Raw genomic sequence first — 20,388 nt, 5'->3', positions numbered from 1 at the left:
TTCAACCTCTCCACCCAACCCATCACCTCTCCTGTAGTTTCCCACCTATTTTCACCTCACTCGTTGCTTCCTCCAGCTTCTATTCGCCCTCTCACCACCTTTCTTCTTTCACATATTCGAATGCACCGCGGTGAGACATGGTAGCTCTTTCCTTCTACTAAATGTTACTTCCATGTTCCAGTTTATTGGGATATTCAAGTAAGTGTCTATCTAGTTGTCAAAAAAAACTAACTTCGCCCAAGTTTAAAGCATTTTATGTAAGGGGCAAGTTTTTGATATAGCAGTGTTGGAGCTATGGGTGGCATTGTGATAGGGACACCAAAAACAAGACGAGTCAAGAGATTCATGACCACTCAGAATTATGGACGCCATTTTTCTATAGTGCTAAATTGAAAATGGTTTGAGGCACAGTGCCATCAAGTGCTCTAGCGGGGTTCAAACAATTTGACTAAGGGCCCAATTATGAGTTTTGCAGTCTTCCCACTGTCCCACCATGGAGGCAGAACTGACAACTATCATGGTGTCAGTCTCATTAGTTTTTTTAAGACAATCTCTTGTTTTAGGAGTTTTTTCGAAAAACAAAACAAAATTACAGAGGGACTGCAAGAAACATGGTTGCTGCTCAGCAAACTTTGAGTTCCTTTAGAGGAGCTGCCATAGAAGGAATAGAAACTTCTGCCAGGCATGCGAAGATCTCTAAATATTGTGAGCTGATGTTCGACAGGGCAGCAGAGTATATGTCTCTACCACCATTATGGAATGCAGTACAGACTGTAGGTCTCAATAACCCCCATTTCTAAGTCACAAGACCTCATCTCGCCCCACTTCATTGGAAGATATCACTAATGCCAATGCTAATTCATAGTGTTAGAAATGAGATTTCTGGTTGGCTAAGGCTTGCGCCAAAGCCAGAAAGAAACCACCACTCTAATCAGGGCAAGGGAGTAACAAGCTGAAGATAACCCCTGCTCACCCACTTGGTAGCTTGGCAAAAGCAGGCAGGCTTTTCCCAGAGGCAATGTGTAAAGCGTTTGCGCGACGCACACACACACAGCAGCAACAAACTAGCCACACTACAAAAGAAACTCCACACAAGGTTATATAAAAATAGCCTTTGTATTATCATAAACACATTAGAAACTTAATCACACATTTACACTGTCCCAACTGGCACTAGGCAATACTCACAGCAGATTATATACATGACCCGGCCAATCGGGCCACTGTCAGAACCATCAGAATGCAGGTAAGTAAATATAAAACACAACCGGTAACTACTGGTACAATAAGGTACTTCAGCATCATCACTAGCATAAACACATTATGCACTCTCGTTGGGCCTAACCATCATAACATGGCATTTGCATTAGGCTTCACACCAGCATAACCACATTATGCAATAAAACAGCAGTGCACATTAGTAACATTGATAAGGGCCTTGCGCCCTTCTGGTACACACAGATAGCACACCTGACCCCCAGGCCCATCCGCTTTACACTGGGGCTCAAATACCCTATGTCTAAAAAGTCAGGGCGTAGCTGCTACTGCAGCTAAAGCAATGGCGAAATGCAGAGGCACTGGAGTGCATCTCACCCTGTAGTGTAGCTCCTATTTTCCCAATAGGCTCTGCGCATTGGAATAATACCTACAGCAGTAAAGGCCTAGACCAGACGTTAACTAGGTCTACTACTGTCGATACTAGACTTAAGTTTTGGGTTTGCCAGCGTAGCTCAGAGTTCGCTAGAAACTTTCTCGAATGTTCAAGGAGGAATTAACTTCCCTGATTAGACAAGAAGGGATTTAGTTTCTGACAACCATAGAACATGACAACTTTGCTCTCCCCTAATCAAGAGTCAATCTCGAGAGTCGTGTGAGCACAAGGCAATTATTTTACTCAGTCAATACGTGCATTCTTAGTCTCATCAGATTGTAGAGAAAAGGAAGAGACGGGCGTGTTCAATAAAAAGGTGTTATTTATTGATCAGTCTCTTTTCTCGTACAAGAGAAATGGATCGATATTATTGCAATACTTATAGTTAAGTAAAGTGCATACATTAAAAGCAATAGTATAAAATAATACTGTAAAAACATTGATATGGTTTCTGAGCCATATGATGTTTTTTTTTTTTCAAAACCGTAGAGCCATATGATGTTTTAAATGTTTAAAATATATTTACATACACATATACATTTGACTAAACGTACTCAACTGGTGTTTCTAAATACGCCTACCCCGTGTACCTGACCTAAGTCTAATGCGTGGGCGGGAATAGAAAGTTACAGTTTAAGTTAAGTTTGTTTTTGCCAAGTGAATAACTAAAGAATTCTCTGTGAGGGGTTATTCAGTTCTGTACCTGGAATTTAGGATGAATGAGGAATGGTATCTCTTTCTCTGCTCTCGATATTCCAGGCTGCCTGCGAGGGCTGCCCAGAAGCGCCGGTGCTGGGTCTCTCGGCTTGAGATAGCAGCACGTCTCTCAGCGCGTCAGGAAGGCGGGGCTGCTGCCAGCGGGGTCTGCTTCTGCTCTCGGCTTCGGCAAGTATGGCTGCTCCGTCTCGTCACCACGCGTGTGTTTGCATAGGGCAAGATCGGCAATATTTATACCTTAAAGGTGCCGAGATTGACGTAAGGATGGACATAGATACGTCAATAAAGATGTCATACGACTTGCTCGTTAGCACATTCTTTACTAAAGTTCTCTGTGAAATCAAAACAATGGCCGCACGGATTTTCCAGGTTGTCATAGGTTTGATTTGTTATGAGAACGTCGTATGCCTTATCAGGGGCTGGAGGAATGTCGCTTGTCTAATTAGATCTCAAGCGTTATGACCTAATCAGATAACACGTTCCTGTGCCGTAGTGTGACTGCGTCAGATAACGGTATCTGCATCATGGGGGCTGTTCTTGCCTCATGGGCTGACTGTTAGTTAACTTAATAGTTAGTTTAACCAGAATAGGGTCAGGAATAGGGGGATCGATTCAGAACCTATAGGAATACATGACACCCACTCCACGCTAACTATGGTCATATTTACTAATCTATGCATAGTATAACATAGTACAACATACTATAGAGTATAGTGTATACCTTACCACCCCAAAATACATAAATGCATTTTGAAATTTTCAAATATACTGAAAAATTGCAGTCATATATATTGTATGCACTTAAGCTATGAATTAAACGCTAAAGTAAACACGCATTTGTATGCATTATTGCTTATTTGGTATATGAGAAATACACATGAAATGGCTCTTAATATAGCTATACAGAAAGGAAGTTCGAGACCATTTCATCACATAATAAAATATTTGTGAACATCCCAGCGGGCAATTAAAGTTTATAAAGTATCTAAAAATAGAAATCTTAGTTCTCTAGGAATAGTTTCTTACTTTAAGCAGAAGATAAGTGTCCCGAAAATTTTGTAAAAAATAATTTGGGGCTGCTAAAAAATTGCTGTCCGTGAAATGGTGGGAAGAATTGTTCATGTGACTTTATTTTTAAAGTTGAAGGCCGAATTCAGGGAACGCCGTGTGCGAGCTTGCTCAAAAGTCTCTATTTCTGTTCCGGAGAGAACATCATATCATTAAGGCTTTCGAAAAAACTGTCAACAGCTTCATGGGAAAGTTCCACTAAGTCGGAAATAGGTGTAACCATGCATTCGTGCGCATGATTGTCTGCATTGACATTCTGATTCGCATTGCTGACAGAAGGTCGTACCTGTTCGATGCTGCTTTCATCTTGAACTTCACTACTCTTCAATCGCAGTGGTGAAGATTCCAGGAATGCCGTCATCAGGATTGGCAGCCTTTGAGGGCAGCACAAAGCGTGAACCTTGGTAGGAACCAACAATGTATCTGCATCCACTGGCGCATCCGATTGTAGCGTCAGACAGGTGTCTAACACGCATTCTTCTCCGCATAGCAGACACCTTAGTACAGGTAAAACACATCTTTGCCACATTGGTCGAAATGATAGAAACCAAGTCATGTTCAGGTCTCTAAGCCGGGAGAGTCCCAGGATTTTTGATATCCGGTCCCGGTATCCAATGGCTAGGATTGTATCTTCCATTGTCGCGAGAGTTTGATCTGTGACATGGGTTGCCATAACGAAAAATAAGGACTAAGAATAGGATTCCTGCAATTAGTCCCAGGATCAGGGGAAGTCCGCCAAAAATCGAATGTACGAAATCTGGAAAAATACCCAGTATGGCTTTGAATGGTGTTAATGCCATCGAAAATACTGTCTTAAATACCTTTGAGACCCCAGTGGTATCAGAAATATTTAAGATTTCGCTCAGGATTTCCGCGAAATGTACGGGGGAATTAGTCGATAATAATGTATGTATCTCTGCAGTCGTCCTTGCGACTTGTAGATCATACGTTTCTTTTGATGACGTGAGCCTTGTAGGCGTCTGAAGAAGCACTGTTTTCAGTCTGCTTAAAGTATCTATTCGAATAGAAGTAATTTTCAAATTGGGCCATGCCCTTGCCTCCCTGTCTGGAAAGGAGCTGGGGAACAAAGAACGTCCACAGCACTTGACCTTCGCAGTCGTAGTGACTAGATAAGGAGTCCCGGGCATAAGACTACAACATTTGCGGTCTACAATAAGAATGTAACTCCCATTATAGAGTCTTTGAAAGAATGGTTCTATTTCAGTTGCAGGTGCGCCTTGCTGGTGACATGAAAGGTTGTATGAATTTCCTTCACAGGCTCCATGCAAACTAATTCCGTTACACAGAAGCGTGCCGCTTAGTGACATAGCACAATTGTTGCCACTAAGAAACACTTTCTGTCCTTTATTACTGACACATGCATGTGAATAGGGCAGGTTCCAAGTTGTTTTAAGGTACCCCTTTCCCAATTTCTCGTACATGCCAGCCTGTATATATTTTTGGCAGTATTGAAACCTGAAGGTTGAGATTGGAATATTTATGATTCCGTGGATTATCCATTCACTGACAGGTCGTTCTGACATTGTCATTGGTAATCTTTCTAGTTTTTCAATGCTCAAGATTGTATAATCAGCACCCTTTTGCGCCATACCGATTTGTCTATCAGTAAGGTTAAAGATTTGGAATAGTGATGTTGTGTTGATTAAACGCCAAGGCACATAGCCTGAACGCAGATTTTGTAACGTCCAGCCAAGCTGTACAATAGAACGCAATTGTGACTGACCATGTTGTAATAACAGTAAGTCTTGCGATAATATATCGATTGCTGAAGACACAATGCTGTCCAAAGAAAAAATTCTGGAGTCATTAACCCATTGTCCACTACAGAAAGTGATTTTTCCAAATTAATACGGTCAATTTCCCGTATTCTCTCTGCTGTTTCAATTTGAGTAACCTTCCAGGCCTCATTGTATGCTGCATATACAGAGGCTGCTATGAAACGCTTTTGACGCTGTTTGCGTGGTCCCAGTATGAAATCACGCAAGTCAGCACCATCAGTAAGTAAAGTTAGGTGTTGCTTAATTTCGGGCAGTGTGGAAGTTTGTAGCCTATTGAAGGCATAATTTGCCCACACTGTAGGTTGTTATTATCCCTGGGTGATGTCTTTGGGGATATCTAGGGTCTGGCCTGGTCATTTTGAAACCCTGTGTTTTATTCAGGAATCTATCTTGACAGTTATTTGTATCTGTGGGCCAGATCAACCATTGTTTCCAATCAGGATGTGTTCTGTTTTGGTTTAATATATGGTTTACGTCTATCTCTTCATCTGTATCAGAGTTATTGCTAAACATTATTGGCTTTGGAATAGACATTTTATTTAAATCTTTGATTTTGGCTAAGCCAAGACAGGTGGTTTGTTGAACAGTGTCATTTAAAAATATCATTTGTTCTGGGATCATGCAGGCTCTAAACAAAGCTTCTAAACCCTGTACTTGCCAATCTTTTGTACCCCAAACACTTTTCAAATCAACATTTTTGTCCCAATAATCAAATCCAAAAGTATTCATTTTTTCGAAGAATGAATCTGAATATATCAATTTTGTGTTGGTTACCATGGTTTTCATCCCTGTCTTGTTTGACATTTTAAAATAAAATGTTTCAGCATTACTTGTGTTAAAACCTGAAAAATATGAATATTTGTCATAAACGGTTCTTGAGCTCCCTTTTGGAGGTGTAGCACAATGTTCCCATTGATTATAATTTAAAACATTTCTAGGTTGTGCAGATTTATGTAAAAAGTGGTTACCATAGTGGTTATAGCAATACATACTATCATAATTTGTAGAACCTTGCAAATAATCATGTTTTGTAAATTTAGCAGACATTACTAGATCAGACATCATGTTATTAATGCTTTCGAAGTCCCAATCATCAGCAAATGAGTTTGGTTTTGCAAAGTCACTCAAGGAGATCTTGATTTGGTGTGGATATTTCAGGATCTCGACCGGACCATAAATTTCATAGTCAGTGTTGTCCCAGGCTACCCCACCAGGTATCGGATTGGCTGTGAAGTTGGCTGAAGAAAGTTCTCTTTTCTCGACGTGTGAAGATGTGTGTGGTTTGAGGACCAAGTTGATGTTCTGACTTGCTGTGTCCATTTTAGCATATTTTCCCTCAATGAAGCGTCCCAAAGTAAATACCATGATGAGCCAAAGTATGAGGATAAATGCACCAAAACCCACCCGAAATTCAATCCATGGAGAAACCAGATATGTTTCTTTCAGTTGGTTCAAAAGTTCCTTAGCTTTGTCTTTAAAGGATTTTGATGATGGCTGTGTCTTTGATTCACTGAAGCCTTCAGAGGAATCATCGAAGTTGATGAAGTACCCGGATGCAGTTCTGTCAATTGTTCCAATTGCTTCAGGATTTTTGTTTCTTGCATTGTCACTTGGTACTTCATTGTAGATTGGTGTGTCTCTGCTAAATGTTTTTATTTGGGTTTTCAGAGGTCTGAGTTCTATTGCATTGTTGCATAGTCCTTGTTGTTCTTCTGTAGGCGTGTCGAATGTGATGAGCCTCTTTGTTAGGACCTCTGTACTGGTAGCAAACCTTGGTGTTCTGCTACTTATTGGGAGTCCACTTGGCCTACTGTTTGTTATCGGCCACATGTTGTGGTTTTACCAGGTCGATGGATACAACTCGGTTCTCCTTTTTACCAGCAAGTGGCGGTAGTACAACTGATCTTGTCCCGTTGACAGACAAGACAGGAACTGCTTTTCTGTAAGAAGGCCCAAATTCCTTCTTTACCGCGATCTTCTCCCTGACTAGATCCCCGACTTTTGGAATCCAGACAGGTCTTGCTGGGACAGGTGGTGATTCTTCAGTGGTTGTTGGCTGTTCTTTCAACTGTATGTTGCTCAGGTCTTTTCTTGTTTTGTTTAAGTCCTGCAAAATAGCCAAACGGTCTTTGACATCAAAGCTTTTTTCTTTAACCACTGAAGTCTGACTGTCGAGGTCAGAGATAATCATTCTAGTTCCAAATAATAATTCGTACGGACTGAATCCCTTCAGAGAATTTCTTGGCAAGTTATTGAGACTACGTTGGACACTTATTAGATGTTTGACCCACCCAGCTCCCGAACCTAATATCCTTTCTATTATAGATTGCTTTCTGCCTTGGTTTTTTCTTTACACCATCCCGTACCCTCATGAAGGAAGTGAGAAGATTCCCGCTGGGCTGTGCTCATTTGGCCATGTTTCCCCCCCGGCCGGAGGGCTTGAGTGAAAACAATGGTCGAACGTAGCATGCTCTTAGCGTATATGCCATTTAGACTCGCAAATCTTTGTAAAACAGTCCGGACGTCAGCCGAGTGCTGAGGATCGACATTATAAGTGGAAACTAGCCTGTGTATGTTAATCGCAAGCCCTGCTTTTTATTGGTCATATTATCTGCCTTGATACGACGAGGTATTAAACTGTTTCTCTCCCCACTGCGATCTCTGTTGCAGTTTGGGCAGTTTTTTACAAACATGGTGTGATGCAGGCTCATGCCTGGCCACCAGTACCGTGATTGTAATTCTTCCAGAGAATCTTTCAGTTTGAGGTGTCCAAGACCCTCACCCATATGTGCGTCTGCGATTAACAAGTGTCTCCTGTCCATGTTTGGAATCACTCTATCCCCCACTCCAGGGATTCGAGCAAAAGGGACGGAGTTTGCATCGATTATGTATGTGTAATTGAGTGGATAGTTGATCAGTAACGCTGAGCAGTCGCCTTTTGATGACGTTTTCACTGCCAGCACTGTTTCACCGTCAATGTATTTTAATGTACGCTTTTTTCGATCTACGGGAGCCGGTTTAGTGGCTGCCGCTGCGGCTGTTTCAGCCAATGAATTCCCTACAACGTGAACGCCATCACGCTGATGACTCAGTGAGTGTGTCAAGTGAGTCTTTGGTAGTTCTTTTTGTAAAAGATCTATTTGTTCCCAGAGCAATTTCTGCTTTATTGGTGCATCTGTGTCATCTTTGTAACCGTTTTGAATCCATGTCTGCAAATCCTTGTTATATGCTTTGACGCAGTAATATAAATCTGACACTATAAGTGTCGGGAATTCGCGATCCGCATTATCTAGCGCCATTTTTAATGCTATTATTTCAGTTTGTAGTTCTGAATTAGTTTCAACTGAGTGTGTTTTTGTTAATAGAGGTCTTAGTTTACCTCCGCGCCACACTTCTTTTGTAATCTCACATGTGGGGTTGTATGCATGTTCTCCCCAAACGGAGGGTTGAGCATGTCCGTCTGTATAGATTACACAGGCGTAATGTCGTAGAGGCAGAATGTCGATTGGCAGAGGATACGTCTTTTCATATTTTAGATTTTTTAATTCTTCTAGTTCTGGATCAAAGTAGTAGTATACTTTGTCCGTTGTGATTGAATTCACCCATTGTATCCATTCTGGATTCAATGTTGTTGTTGGTAAATTACACGGTGTTGTTAGTGCCTCAAAGGCTGATTCTGCTGTTCTGACTGTGATATGTCTACCGTCAGCTATGTCTTTTTCTCTAGCTATTGCGGTTTGAACTGCACGAATGATTTTTTCTGTATTACTGAATTTCTGTTCAGCTTCTGTATACAAGTGTGATTTGAATGCAATTGGTACCTTTTCTCCCTCATTAGAGGTCAGGTATGTGAATCCGCATCTCCCTGGGATGACTCGAATCACAAGATTGCGTGTGTTATCACGTGTTTCTAATTTTGTTTTAATTAGCATGTCTGTTTGTAAGGATCTCAAAATTTCTGTGTGTGTTTGAGTCCAATTGGATCTTTTAAAGTCTGGTTTAATTAGATCATAAAGGGGTTTGACCCTTTCTGCGTAATTTGCAATGTATGTTCTTCCGAAATTTAGGAAGCCTAGAATTGACTGTAGGTTTTTTAGTGTTTTAGGAGCTTGGATTACGGCACTTTCTCTAGGAAATTGTCTGCCAGGCTTTTACCTTCACTTGATAACTCATATCCTAAGAACAGGACTGTCAGATGGGCAATTCTGGACTTTTTAAAGTTGAATTTGTAACCCTCTGCTGCGAACCCAAGTATTATGGTGTTCACTCTTTTCAAGTGAGTATCCAAGTCATCATCTGTTAAGTAAATGTCATCGACATAAGATAATGCTTCATCATCATATAGCTGTAGTAATTCTGTTACTCTCGCTGAGAATACCCCCGGGCTGTTCTTGTACCCCTGGGCTAACCGACAAAATTGCTTTTGAGTGCCATTTACTGAGAATGCAGTTAAATATCTGCTCTCTGGTGCTATGTTTTGACAAAAGAATCCATTGGAGATGTCCAAGGTTGTTTTGTATTTTTTGCGCACTATGTTATTCATTAGTGCAGCACTGTGTGAGTTTTGCACTGCAAAGGTTTTGCAACATGTGTTAAGGTGTCGGTAATCCAAAACTAGACGATATGAATTGTCTGGTTTGGAGACCGGAAACAAAGGATTGTTCATTTGTGAGGTGCAAGTTTCAATCACCCCCTGGTATTCTAGCTGATCTAGTATTTCATTTACCTGTTTTTTAGCTTCTTGCTTAATTGGGTACTGCCTTTGTGCAGTAGGTTGTGATTTTAACTGGATTTTGTGAGGAGGAGAATCCTCATCCCATCCTACATGATTTTTATATAAAGCAGGTGCTAAGGCCACTGCCCACTTTCTAGCAAGTGTGTATTTTTTATGAATCGGGATTTGATTCGAGAAGGCAGGCATAATTACTTCTTCGCCATGAGGGCACTCCCTGACAAACTCTGGTGGCCAGTCTTTTTCAGCTAGAAGGATGTCATAGCCCTTGGAGAGGTTATCCCAAAATAGTCCCCTTATTTTCCTAGTCTTATCTCCCTCTATACGTAATGTTATCTCGTATATCTTGTGGGGTTTGCTAACTCTGGTGTCTGCAGTTTCCACTTGAAGATATTCATTCGTGTCCACTGTCTCCAGATGATTCATAAGGACTTTGCGAGCTATGCTCACTTCTGCTGCGCTGTCTAGCATTGTCTGAGCCCACTCTCCGTTTTTCAGTTGTGTCCTCAGTATTCTCGGCATTGTTAACTACCTTGATACTGGCTACCTTCTTTTTTGGAAATTGTAATTTCTTTTTTTGTTGAGCAGGTTCCTTGTCTTTGGACTTGGCGTGCTCTTCTCTTTGTTCTGATCGTCCTCTTCTTTCCGATTTCTGCGAGGAAGTCTGAAAAGATTGAGAGGGACGTGTATCAATGTCTTGATATCTATCAGGTTTTTTAATATTATCCCTATTTCTAAGGTTATATCTATTCCCAGAGAGGTCACTCTGCGGTGACCTCTGTCTTCGGTTTGGAGATTTTTCTCTTCGCCTAGGAGACCTTCCTCTGGACTGGAATTTCTTTTCTTTAGGATTGGATTGTTTGTTTCCATCCCAGTTCTTTTTTGGTGAATTGTTATTAAAAAATATTTTTTCTGGACTTTCAGTCAGTTGCGGTTTTACTGGTATTCCACCTAAACTATCTCTACCTAGTTCCTCATAGGATTTTTCTATGATTCTGGCAATTTCAGCTGGTTGGTCTGCTATATCTGTCTCTTTTAACCTCTGGCGGATCGCCACGTTTGCTGCTTCACCTTTTATGTTGGCTAATAATATAGCCGAGACCTGCTTGAAGTCTTTCAGTAATTTCATACCAAGAGTTAAAGCTGGTTCTGGACCGTATTCATCTTGAATTTGTTTTAGCACATCTGGTATCACCGAAATGGATGGAACACCGTGCATTTTCGTGTAGATGGAAGCAAAGACTGTACCCCAAGTGTCACAGTCCTCTATGTGTGGTGCGATTCCCATTGGGAGACATATAGTCAGAATCCTGTGTTTTTCTAATGGGGTGGTGTCAGGAAACACCGCCTCTATTTGGGTGATTTTCTGTGCCAACCAGAATGGTATCTGTTCCCGTTTAGCCGGAACTTTACCTAGGCAGGATTGGATGTTCTGTGGTGTGATTTTATTTGTGTTCCCCTGGTGAGGGGTCAGCTGTGGAAGTTTAATCGCTGGCTGAATTGTTGAAGTCCGCATTACATACTGAACTAATTGTCTATGAATTTTTAGTAATTGTTTTAGCTGTATTAACAGCTCTCCTGTGGACATCCCTTCGATGTCTGGGTGTGGTGTGTATCCGGCTAGTACCGGCCACGTTGCTCCTGGTCTACCTAAAGGACCGAGCCTTGTAATGTGATTGTTATGTTTTAGGGCGCCATCAAATAAGAGCAAATGCTCTTGGAATTTGAGTGGTACTTCCACCTCCTCGAAAGGAGTGTACTCATTAGGAGGTTCCTCTATTTTGTAATAGTGGAAGTACTTTGTTACAGCATTTGCTGCTGGAAAATGTATCCATGAATAGTATACCTCTGTCTGCCGATATTCGTGTGCCTCAATTACGAATATGACTGTGCCACCTCTAGGTGTCAGTCCATTTTCTATAAGTTTTAAGGTTATAGATCTTCTTTTGATGACTGGAATGAGTATTATATCCGCGTCTGCTGCTTGCATGGTAGCATCAGCATCTGCGAGTTCAGTTGCTAATCTAACTGCCTCTCTTTCGTCATCACTTCCTGACATTTTACTGTTAGAAAGGTTATTCTTTTTGTTTGCAGATCAGGTTTCTTATGGAAACAGAGATTAGATGCACAATATTTTGGAACTGTTTATCCTTCAACGTTGACTATACCAAGAACCATACATAGGAGTTCCCTCCTGCGAGGTTTTGGAGGATATTACCTTTCACCCACTCCAGACGTCTTTGGAGTATTTGGGAAAAGGGGTCTGAGTGAGAAAGCACGACTGAGTTACTCTAAATGTCTTACGTTAGTTTTATCGCCCTTTCCAAACGCGTTGGGCGCCATGTAGTGTAGCTCCTATTTTCCCAATAGGCTCTGCGCATTGGAATAATACCTACAGCAGTAAAGGCCTAAACCAGACGTTAACTAGGTCTACTACTGTCGATACTAGACTTAAGTTTTGGGTTTGCCAGCGTAGCTCAGAGTTCGCTAGAAACTTTCTCGAATGTTCAAGGAGGAATTAACTTCCCTGATTAGACAAGAAGGGATTTAGTTTCTGACAACCATAAAACATGACAACTTTGCTCTCCCCTAATCAAGAGTCAATCTCGAGAGTCGTGTGAGCACAAGGCAATTATTTTACTCAGTCAGTACGTGCATTCTTAGTCTCATCAGATTGTAGAGAAAAAGGAGGAGACGGGCGTGTTCAATAAAAAGGTGTTATTTATTGATCAGTCTCTTTTCTCGTACAAGAGAAATGGATCGATATTATTGCAATACTTATAGTTAAGTAAAGTGCATACATTAAAAGCAATAGTATAAAATAATATTGTAAAAACATTGATATGGTTTCTGAGTCATATGATGTTTTAAATGATTAAAATATATTTACATACACATATACATTTGACTAAACGTACTCAACTGGTGTTTCTAAATACGCCTACCCCGTGTACCTGACCTAAGTCTAATGCGTGGGCGGGAATAGAAAGTGACAGTTTAAGTTAAGTTTGTTTTTGCCAAGTGAATAACTAAAGAATTCTCTGTGAGGGGTTATTCAGTTCTGTACCTGGAATTTAGGATGAATGAGGAATGGTATCTCTTTCTCTGCTCTCGATATTCCAGGCTGCCTGCGAGGGCTGCCCAGAAGCGCCGGTGCTGGGTCTCTCGGCTTGAGATAGCAGCGCGTCTCTCAGCGCGTCAGGAAGGCGGGGCTGCTGCCAGCGGGGTCTGCTTCTGCTCTCGGCTTCGGCAAGTATGGCTGCTCCGTCTCGTCACCACGCGTGTGTTTGCATAGGGCAAGATCGGCAATATTTATACCTTAAAGGTGCCGAGATTGACGTAAGGATGGACATAGATACGTCAATAAAGATGTCATACGACTTGCTCGTTAGCACATTCTTTACTAAAGTTCTCTGTGAAATCAAAACAATGGCCACACGGATTTTCCAGGTTGTCATAGGTTTGATTTGTTATGAGAACGTCGTATGCCTTATCAGGGGCTGGAGGAATGTCGCTTGTCTAATTAGATCTCAAGCGTTATGACCTAATCAGATAACACGTTCCTGTGCCGTAGTGTGACTGCGTCAGATAACGGTATCTGCATCATGGGGGCTGTTCTTGCCTCATGGGCTGACTGTTAGTTAACTTAATAGTTAGTTTAACCAGAATAGGGTCAGGAATAGGGGGATCGATTCAGAACCTATAGGAATACATGACAACCCCCCTCCTCATCAAGAAGACAAAAATGCCCCGGGGTGCAGCTGCCCGCTCTCTTGTGGTGCAGCTGTGCTAGCTTCCCGGTCACGACGCTACCTCTTCTCATGTGGCCGGGACCCTTCCTGGACTTCCCTCCACACCACATGGGAGGTCCTACCCACAGTCAGGGGGACTCTGCCTGGCTTTCGGGTCGGGCTGGCACTCTCTCTCGGCGGCTCGCGCCTCGTGGTGATTTCGGTGATTCCTTTGTGCAGGGGCAATACGAGGTAGGCTCCCGTTTTAAATAAATACCAAAAGCGGGGTGGGCTCCCATTGGACTCTGCTCTTCGGGCCGCACCTAAATGCGGGGTGGCCTCCCGCTTGGCTTCCCTGAAACACTGGGCTCTCCCTGGCACACGGGAGCCCTGCCTGGAATGTGAGCTCTTCCCCGAGGCACAGAAATGTGGGGTGGGCTCCCACTCGCGTCCGGCTAGCAAAACATGCGGGTTGGGCTACCACTCCATCCCCAGCCGTGCAGGGGGAATCCCACCCACTGGGATTCCCTCAAGGTAATCACCGCAGCAGCGAGCTGTAAGGTGCCAACTCCTCTCTTGCTGATATAAGAAGATAAAGCACTCTTGAGGCACTTGGGCAAAGTTTCAGTGGGGGGGGGGGGCAAAGGCTGGGCCCAGGCCAGCCAGCACACAGGGCCCTCCAGCAGGGAGGAAGTCCCTCGTGGCAGTTCCTCCTGAGGCCCAGCAGCAGCAACAAGCCCCCTCAAATCAGGAACAGCACAACAACATGGGGTCACAGACCCTACATTTATACCACATTTTTCTTTGTCTACAGGACAAGGCTTTGGGGAACCAGATGCCACTGGTTCAGGGGGGATTTGGAGCCATCTGTTGACAGGGCTCCTCTTCTCCATTGTTAGGTGGGGGCTCGTCATCAGACTCACCACAGCGGGGCGGAGCCAGCATTCACTAGGGCAGGCACCATCCTATTCAGGGACCAGGGACTTCTCTTCCCACCACTCCAAATGCAGATGTCCCATTCAGCCTAGCGCTGACTCCCCCAGCCCTTCCTGGAGCCACACACACACACCTCACCAGCTCCTGTCACTCAAACGCCAGACATGCAATTTACATCAGGCAGGCAGACGCATAGCACACAGAAATGACAACTTCTAAAAGTGGCATTTCTAAAATAGTTATAATAAATCTGCGCTCCCCATTGTGCAGCATTTTTTATCTCTATTCCAAATACATCAAACTTGACGGCGTTGTGCATCTCATATCAGGAATTACCACTGAAACACTTATCATGGAATCCCTAATGCATTCCTATGGGAGGGCAGCCCCACAGTAGTGAAAAACAAAAATGGCTGTTTGTCACCACCAGGACATGTCACACACTTAAGGTACATGTCCTATCTATTACCTACAATGCACCCTGCCCATAGGGCTAGCTAAGGCCTACCTTAGGGGTGATTGACATATAGTAAAAGGGGGTCACAGACATGGCACACACTTTAGGTGCCACGTCACAGCGACAGTAACACTGCACGCACAGGCCCTGCAATGGCTGAGGCCTGGGATAGGTTTGAGAGGCTACTTTGGTGGGGGCGCAATCAGCACTGCAAGCCCACCAGTAGCATTTAGTTTACCAGCCCTGGGTATGAGATACCACTTTACAGTGGACTGACAGGTAAATTAAATAGGCCAAACAGGTGTAGACCAATCTTACCATATTTAACACAGAGAGCACACACACTTTACATTGAACAGCAGTGCTAAAGCGCCCAGGGTTATTAAACCACCAACACCATGTCAGAAAAAAGGCTAGGAGAAAGGCAAAAGGTTTAGGGATGACCCTGCAAAAAGGGCCAAGTCCAACACATAGCCTTTGGACTTTAATGCACCAGTTGGAAATTCACAGAACAATAGCTAAAAGTCAGAATAATCTGTTCTTTTTTTTGGGTAGCAAGTGCTTCCCTGTTGATATTTAAAGTCCATTAAACATACAGTAATTCTAGAATTACCTATTACCAGTATTTGCAAGATGTCTTCATTCTTAAAATATTATCTTCTTTTTATATTGTGCTTTTTCCGTTTCATAGTTATAATAAATTCCCACAGAATTAATATTTTCTTTCTGGGTAAACATTTAATGCATTTCCTTTTTTATAAACAGCTCTTGTATTGTACATGTTAATATTTATGTAAAGTGCTTCCTTGCTGGCTTTATATAACCTTGATAAGTAAAGTTTTCTGTATTAGTGCACGGAAGAGGAAAATATTGAAAAATTATTGATTTTACTGTAACACGTTTGTGAAAATCTATCTTATAAAATATATATTAGAGAACTATAATATATAAAAACTTCAAAAAAGGACTGAAACTCTTTAGCTGTCCATGTGAATGCACCAGCTTATTAAGTCCTAGCTGCCCACCTCTTGATGTAACCAACGTATCAGTGCCTTAGAGAGGATCTCCTAGTAACCCAATTCATAGTGATAAAGACACACACACACACACAAATATATCATATCAGGAAAGATATTATAACACCTTCTTACCTTATAGCTGAGATAGATAAGGAGCATAGTCTCAAGGAAACTGATTAAGGCCACCGTGACCTGCAAAAAAATATATATTTAGGGTTACATCTAATATTCTTGTGAAAAGGTTGAGATTTCTACCTAAGTCTTTTGAAGAAACTTCAGTGAGGATGCACACACATCACTGAGTCCACCACTGTCATGCATGATTGCATACACATTAGCCAAGGCAATGGCAGTCACGAAATTGAACTAGCCGAAACTTGCCTTGGCAAAGTAATACTGATCAGATATCGTTAAATGGAAATGCATCTTAAACTGCTGGAGGGAATTCTCAAATGTAGGACTCTGTGAAATTCAAATAATTTGCTTCCACGCAATTATGGGAAAATTAGGAAAATTTGGGCATAATTTCATAAACTACAATTCTGACATTTAGGGCTATATTTTACTGTGAAATGTGTCCTTGCATCACTTTTTTGACACGAGGACGGATATCACTCTAAAGAAGGGTAAAAAAAGCAAAACAATAGCCACTTGTGATCTTTTGTTCCAGTGCACTCACGGTACGTTTTTAATGGAAATGGCACATAATTACTCTCTGTACCATAATGGCATATATTTGAGAATTTTGTAAAGCACGTGTGATGGAAAAAAACAAATTATGTAAATTATGCCATTGTAATTTGAATTTTGCAAAGGCTTACTTAAAATTAGCCAAATCATTTTGGAATCTTTTATGTATCATTGAGAACAACCGCCCAGAGGAACGTAGGTTGCAAGAAGCACCTGAAAGGCAAATACGTCAACACATTGATGACTGTGTTAAATACGTTTTGACAATTATCATAGAGAAGGGAATTCATTTTATTACACTCCATAGTCAAGCTCATTGGTTGCTTTGGTTGCTGCTCTAAGCCAAGGGCAAAGTAACAGCCTTTGCAGTGACAAGAAAGCAGCCTCCACCTACATGGGAAGTAACTCCTGTTAGGAAACTGATAATCAGACATCAGGAAATAGTTTTTTCCTGATCACCAAGGAACTGAATTTTGGGTCTTGTGACTTGGAATTTTATATATTTGTGGCATTTTGCTATACAGTTTTACAATGGGACCAATTGTGGGTTCCAAATTAGCCGTTTTGTGGCTGGGCACACTGCAAGCTGTAATGGTGGTAAAAACAACTTTCAAACAAAACACCATGTGACCTCTTCATGTGAGATCAATTCACATTTTTTAAGTATTGTGGTGTAGGTTGGAATTCTATTTATGTAAAGCTGCTTTGAGCTGCAGACCAGTATATTCATATTTGTGTCCCTGGTGCTTTCTTGTAATGTGGTGCCCAAACAGTCCTTGTGTCTCAGTATTTTGTCTGCTCCTCCATTTATATCTACTTTATTCACAGCCTCTTTGCTTCAGAGAGCTTGAAAGCTATACTTATCTCCCACATCAATCTAGCTGTTGTGTGCTGAGTCACTGCTGTATTTATAGAAATAAATCATGGCACCCAGGTTAGCCAGAGTCGGATGCTTTTACTATTCGCCTGCCTGTTGGATATTGGCTGCTTATACCTGTTACTTTGCGAGATGCAGATTTCCCGATTTAGCCTGTTCTTGTACCAGCTTGGCTCTGCATGTTTTTACCTGACTCTCCTTCATCATTTTTACAGCAATGACAGCCACTCCTCTTCCTAATTCCTGAGCTATGCTGCTTTGTCTATGTACCTTCTCAGTTCTTTTGGAGAAAAAACAAAGGCCCCCTGATCTATATTTGTTCGATTCATAGGATAGGGATAAACATATGTAGAAAAAACAATTCCTAGGAAATCATCTATGAATACATATAAAAGTATGCGGAGGGTATAACAAAACACACTACAAAATTAGCTAAAAAGCATACATTGTAATTTTTATTCAATACAAACGTAGATGGTTAGTTAAAAGAAACAATTACATGTCTTTCAAGTAGTAATTATTTAGGAAAATAATTACTACTTGAACGACAAATTGTTATTGTATGAATTTTAATTGTGTATTAATTAAGATTTTTATGTATGTTATTTTTATTGTTCCTTTGTAATAAGATATACAAATCAGATGTCTGTTTCACTATGGTTACAGACTCCATGTAATTGTTTCTTTTAACTAACCATCTACGTTTGTATTGAATAAAAATTACAATGGATGCTTTTTAGCTAATTTTGTAGTGTGTTTTGTTATACCCTCCCCATACTGTTATATGTATTCATAGATGATTGTCTAGGAATTGTTTTTTCTACATACCTTCTCAGTTCTTTTCCACTGTCCTAGATTTCGGTGTATTGTCTCGGCCCTTTCTCTTCCTGCTCCTGGCCTGCATTTCTTCTGATAGTAATTTATCAGTGATAGACTATTCACTTGTCCCTGCTGTTTAATTCACTGTTGCAGGTTAGGGATCCCTTTTCAGGAATCAAATGTAGTTGGGCAAAAGTTTTTGGTTCTAGATAAAGCAAATGACAGACCATTCCAAAACACTATTACCTGTACCGTGCTAGTTATATCTATCCTAACCTATTTCTTCTTTTTTGTTTCTATGTCCAACAACACACTGTTTCTCAAAGGGTTTGTTTTAACTACTTATCCTACTTATTAAGATCCATTCTAATCCATCCTGACAAATAACTAATATATACTGATTCTCTCCAGCTCCAAGCTCCACAGCACAATCTAAGGTAAAGCATATTATTCTATTTTTGCTGGAGCTCTGAAGACCATCAGTTGTAAAGATTATGGGGCACATGCATCATTGAAAATTGCATTCGCAAATGGTGCGAATTGCGAAAATCGGCCGTTTGCAAATGCAATTTGAACTTTTGGGATGCATCATAATTTTTTTAACTTTTTGCAATTTTAGTAATCGAAAAATTGCGATTACTTAAATTGCGATTCCATTTAAGGAATCTCAAATTGAAATTCCTGAAATGCAATGAATCAAAAAAAAAATATTGCGATTTCGCTAATAGGGGGAGCAAATTACCATGAAGTTGACCTTCATGGTAATTTGCAAAAACTTTGAAAAATGCACTAAAGTGCATTTTTCATAGTTCCATTTTACACACACGCATGCCCTTGGGGCATGTGCGTGTGCAAGATGTACTTATAGGCAGATTTCAGGGGTGCAACAGGGTGTCCTTTTGACACCCTGGCACCCTTTTAATTGCATTCTCAATTTGCGATTCTCTAATTGAGAATCGCAAATTGAGAATGTCTTCCCTTTCATTCCTATGGGCCTCTAGGCCCTTAGGAATGAATGGGGAGGTATTCCTTAATTGTGATTCGCAATTTGCGAGTCGCAGTTAAAGAATTTTAAGAAATCGCTATTTCTATAGCGATTTCTTCATGCATAGCCATTTGCAATTCCTTATGAGCGAATCCTTATTTTTCGCAAATAAGGAATCGCAAATGGCAATGTTGTTGCATGTGGGCCTATGCCTCGTTCCAATAATCAGATAATCTTTTCATTAACTGTCTATATGGGCGCCTGGGTTTAGAAAAAAGGCAAATGTAACAGGAAACATAAATTTTATTCTGAAACATCATCACTGAATTAAGAAATAACCACTCTGCACAGTCACTGGATTAGTAAAAGGTGTGAAAGTATAACTGAATGGAGTTGTTCCGTAATGCAACTTTAATCATGTAACACTAATATTGGGACGAAGGGGTCTGTTGAAAAAGTATGGTGGATCACATACCTGAATCGCCCACAGTGGAGTTCTTCTATCCACCCAGAGTATGGGGGTCCTGCAATTGAAAGGACATGGTCCTAAAAGTCAAGATCCTACATGGCATGCATAAATACCTTCTAAACTCTACAAAGATGAAGTGTTAAGTTAGCTCCACCTTAGGCCCACCAAAGGGTAAAATCACACACATCTCTATGGAGACAACTCATAATACATGATCCAATACTAAAGAGTGTAACCCCACTATAGCAGTTAGAGCGGGGTGAGGAGTTGCATTTGGGTTTCTTTGGACTTTTAAGCTTGGACCCACTGAAATGTTAATTTGTTATTTTTGAGTCTTATCTCACTGAAGACCAATGCCCAAAGAAAGCACTGCAAGCCAATACCAGCATATCAGAGCTGAGGAATATGGTCTCATTTGTGCTAAAGGAGCCAGGCACA

The 20,388-nt window shown here is 41.3% G+C and overlaps 1 protein-coding gene across 1 annotated transcript in view; it reads right to left on the bottom strand.

Moving 5' to 3' along the window:
- The window catches only part of KCNT1 (potassium sodium-activated channel subfamily T member 1), a 739,470-nt gene that overhangs the window by 475,268 nt on the left and 243,814 nt on the right, over positions 1 to 20,388 (bottom strand). The window contains exons 6-7 of the mRNA XM_078640347.1: positions 19,957 to 20,005; positions 16,243 to 16,302 (exon numbers count right to left, since the gene is read on the bottom strand). Coding sequence (XP_078496473.1) covers positions 16,243 to 16,302; positions 19,957 to 20,005 — 109 coding nt within the window. The remainder of the gene's footprint in view (positions 1 to 16,242; positions 16,303 to 19,956; positions 20,006 to 20,388) is intronic.

The sequence above is a fragment of the Lissotriton helveticus genome, chromosome 5_1, assembly GCF_964261635.1.
Source record: "Lissotriton helveticus chromosome 5_1, aLisHel1.1, whole genome shotgun sequence".
Taxonomy (NCBI): Eukaryota; Metazoa; Chordata; class Amphibia; order Caudata; family Salamandridae; genus Lissotriton; species Lissotriton helveticus.
The sequence above is the reverse complement of the archived record's forward strand: the minus strand, read 5'-3'. Positions and strand labels throughout refer to the sequence as shown.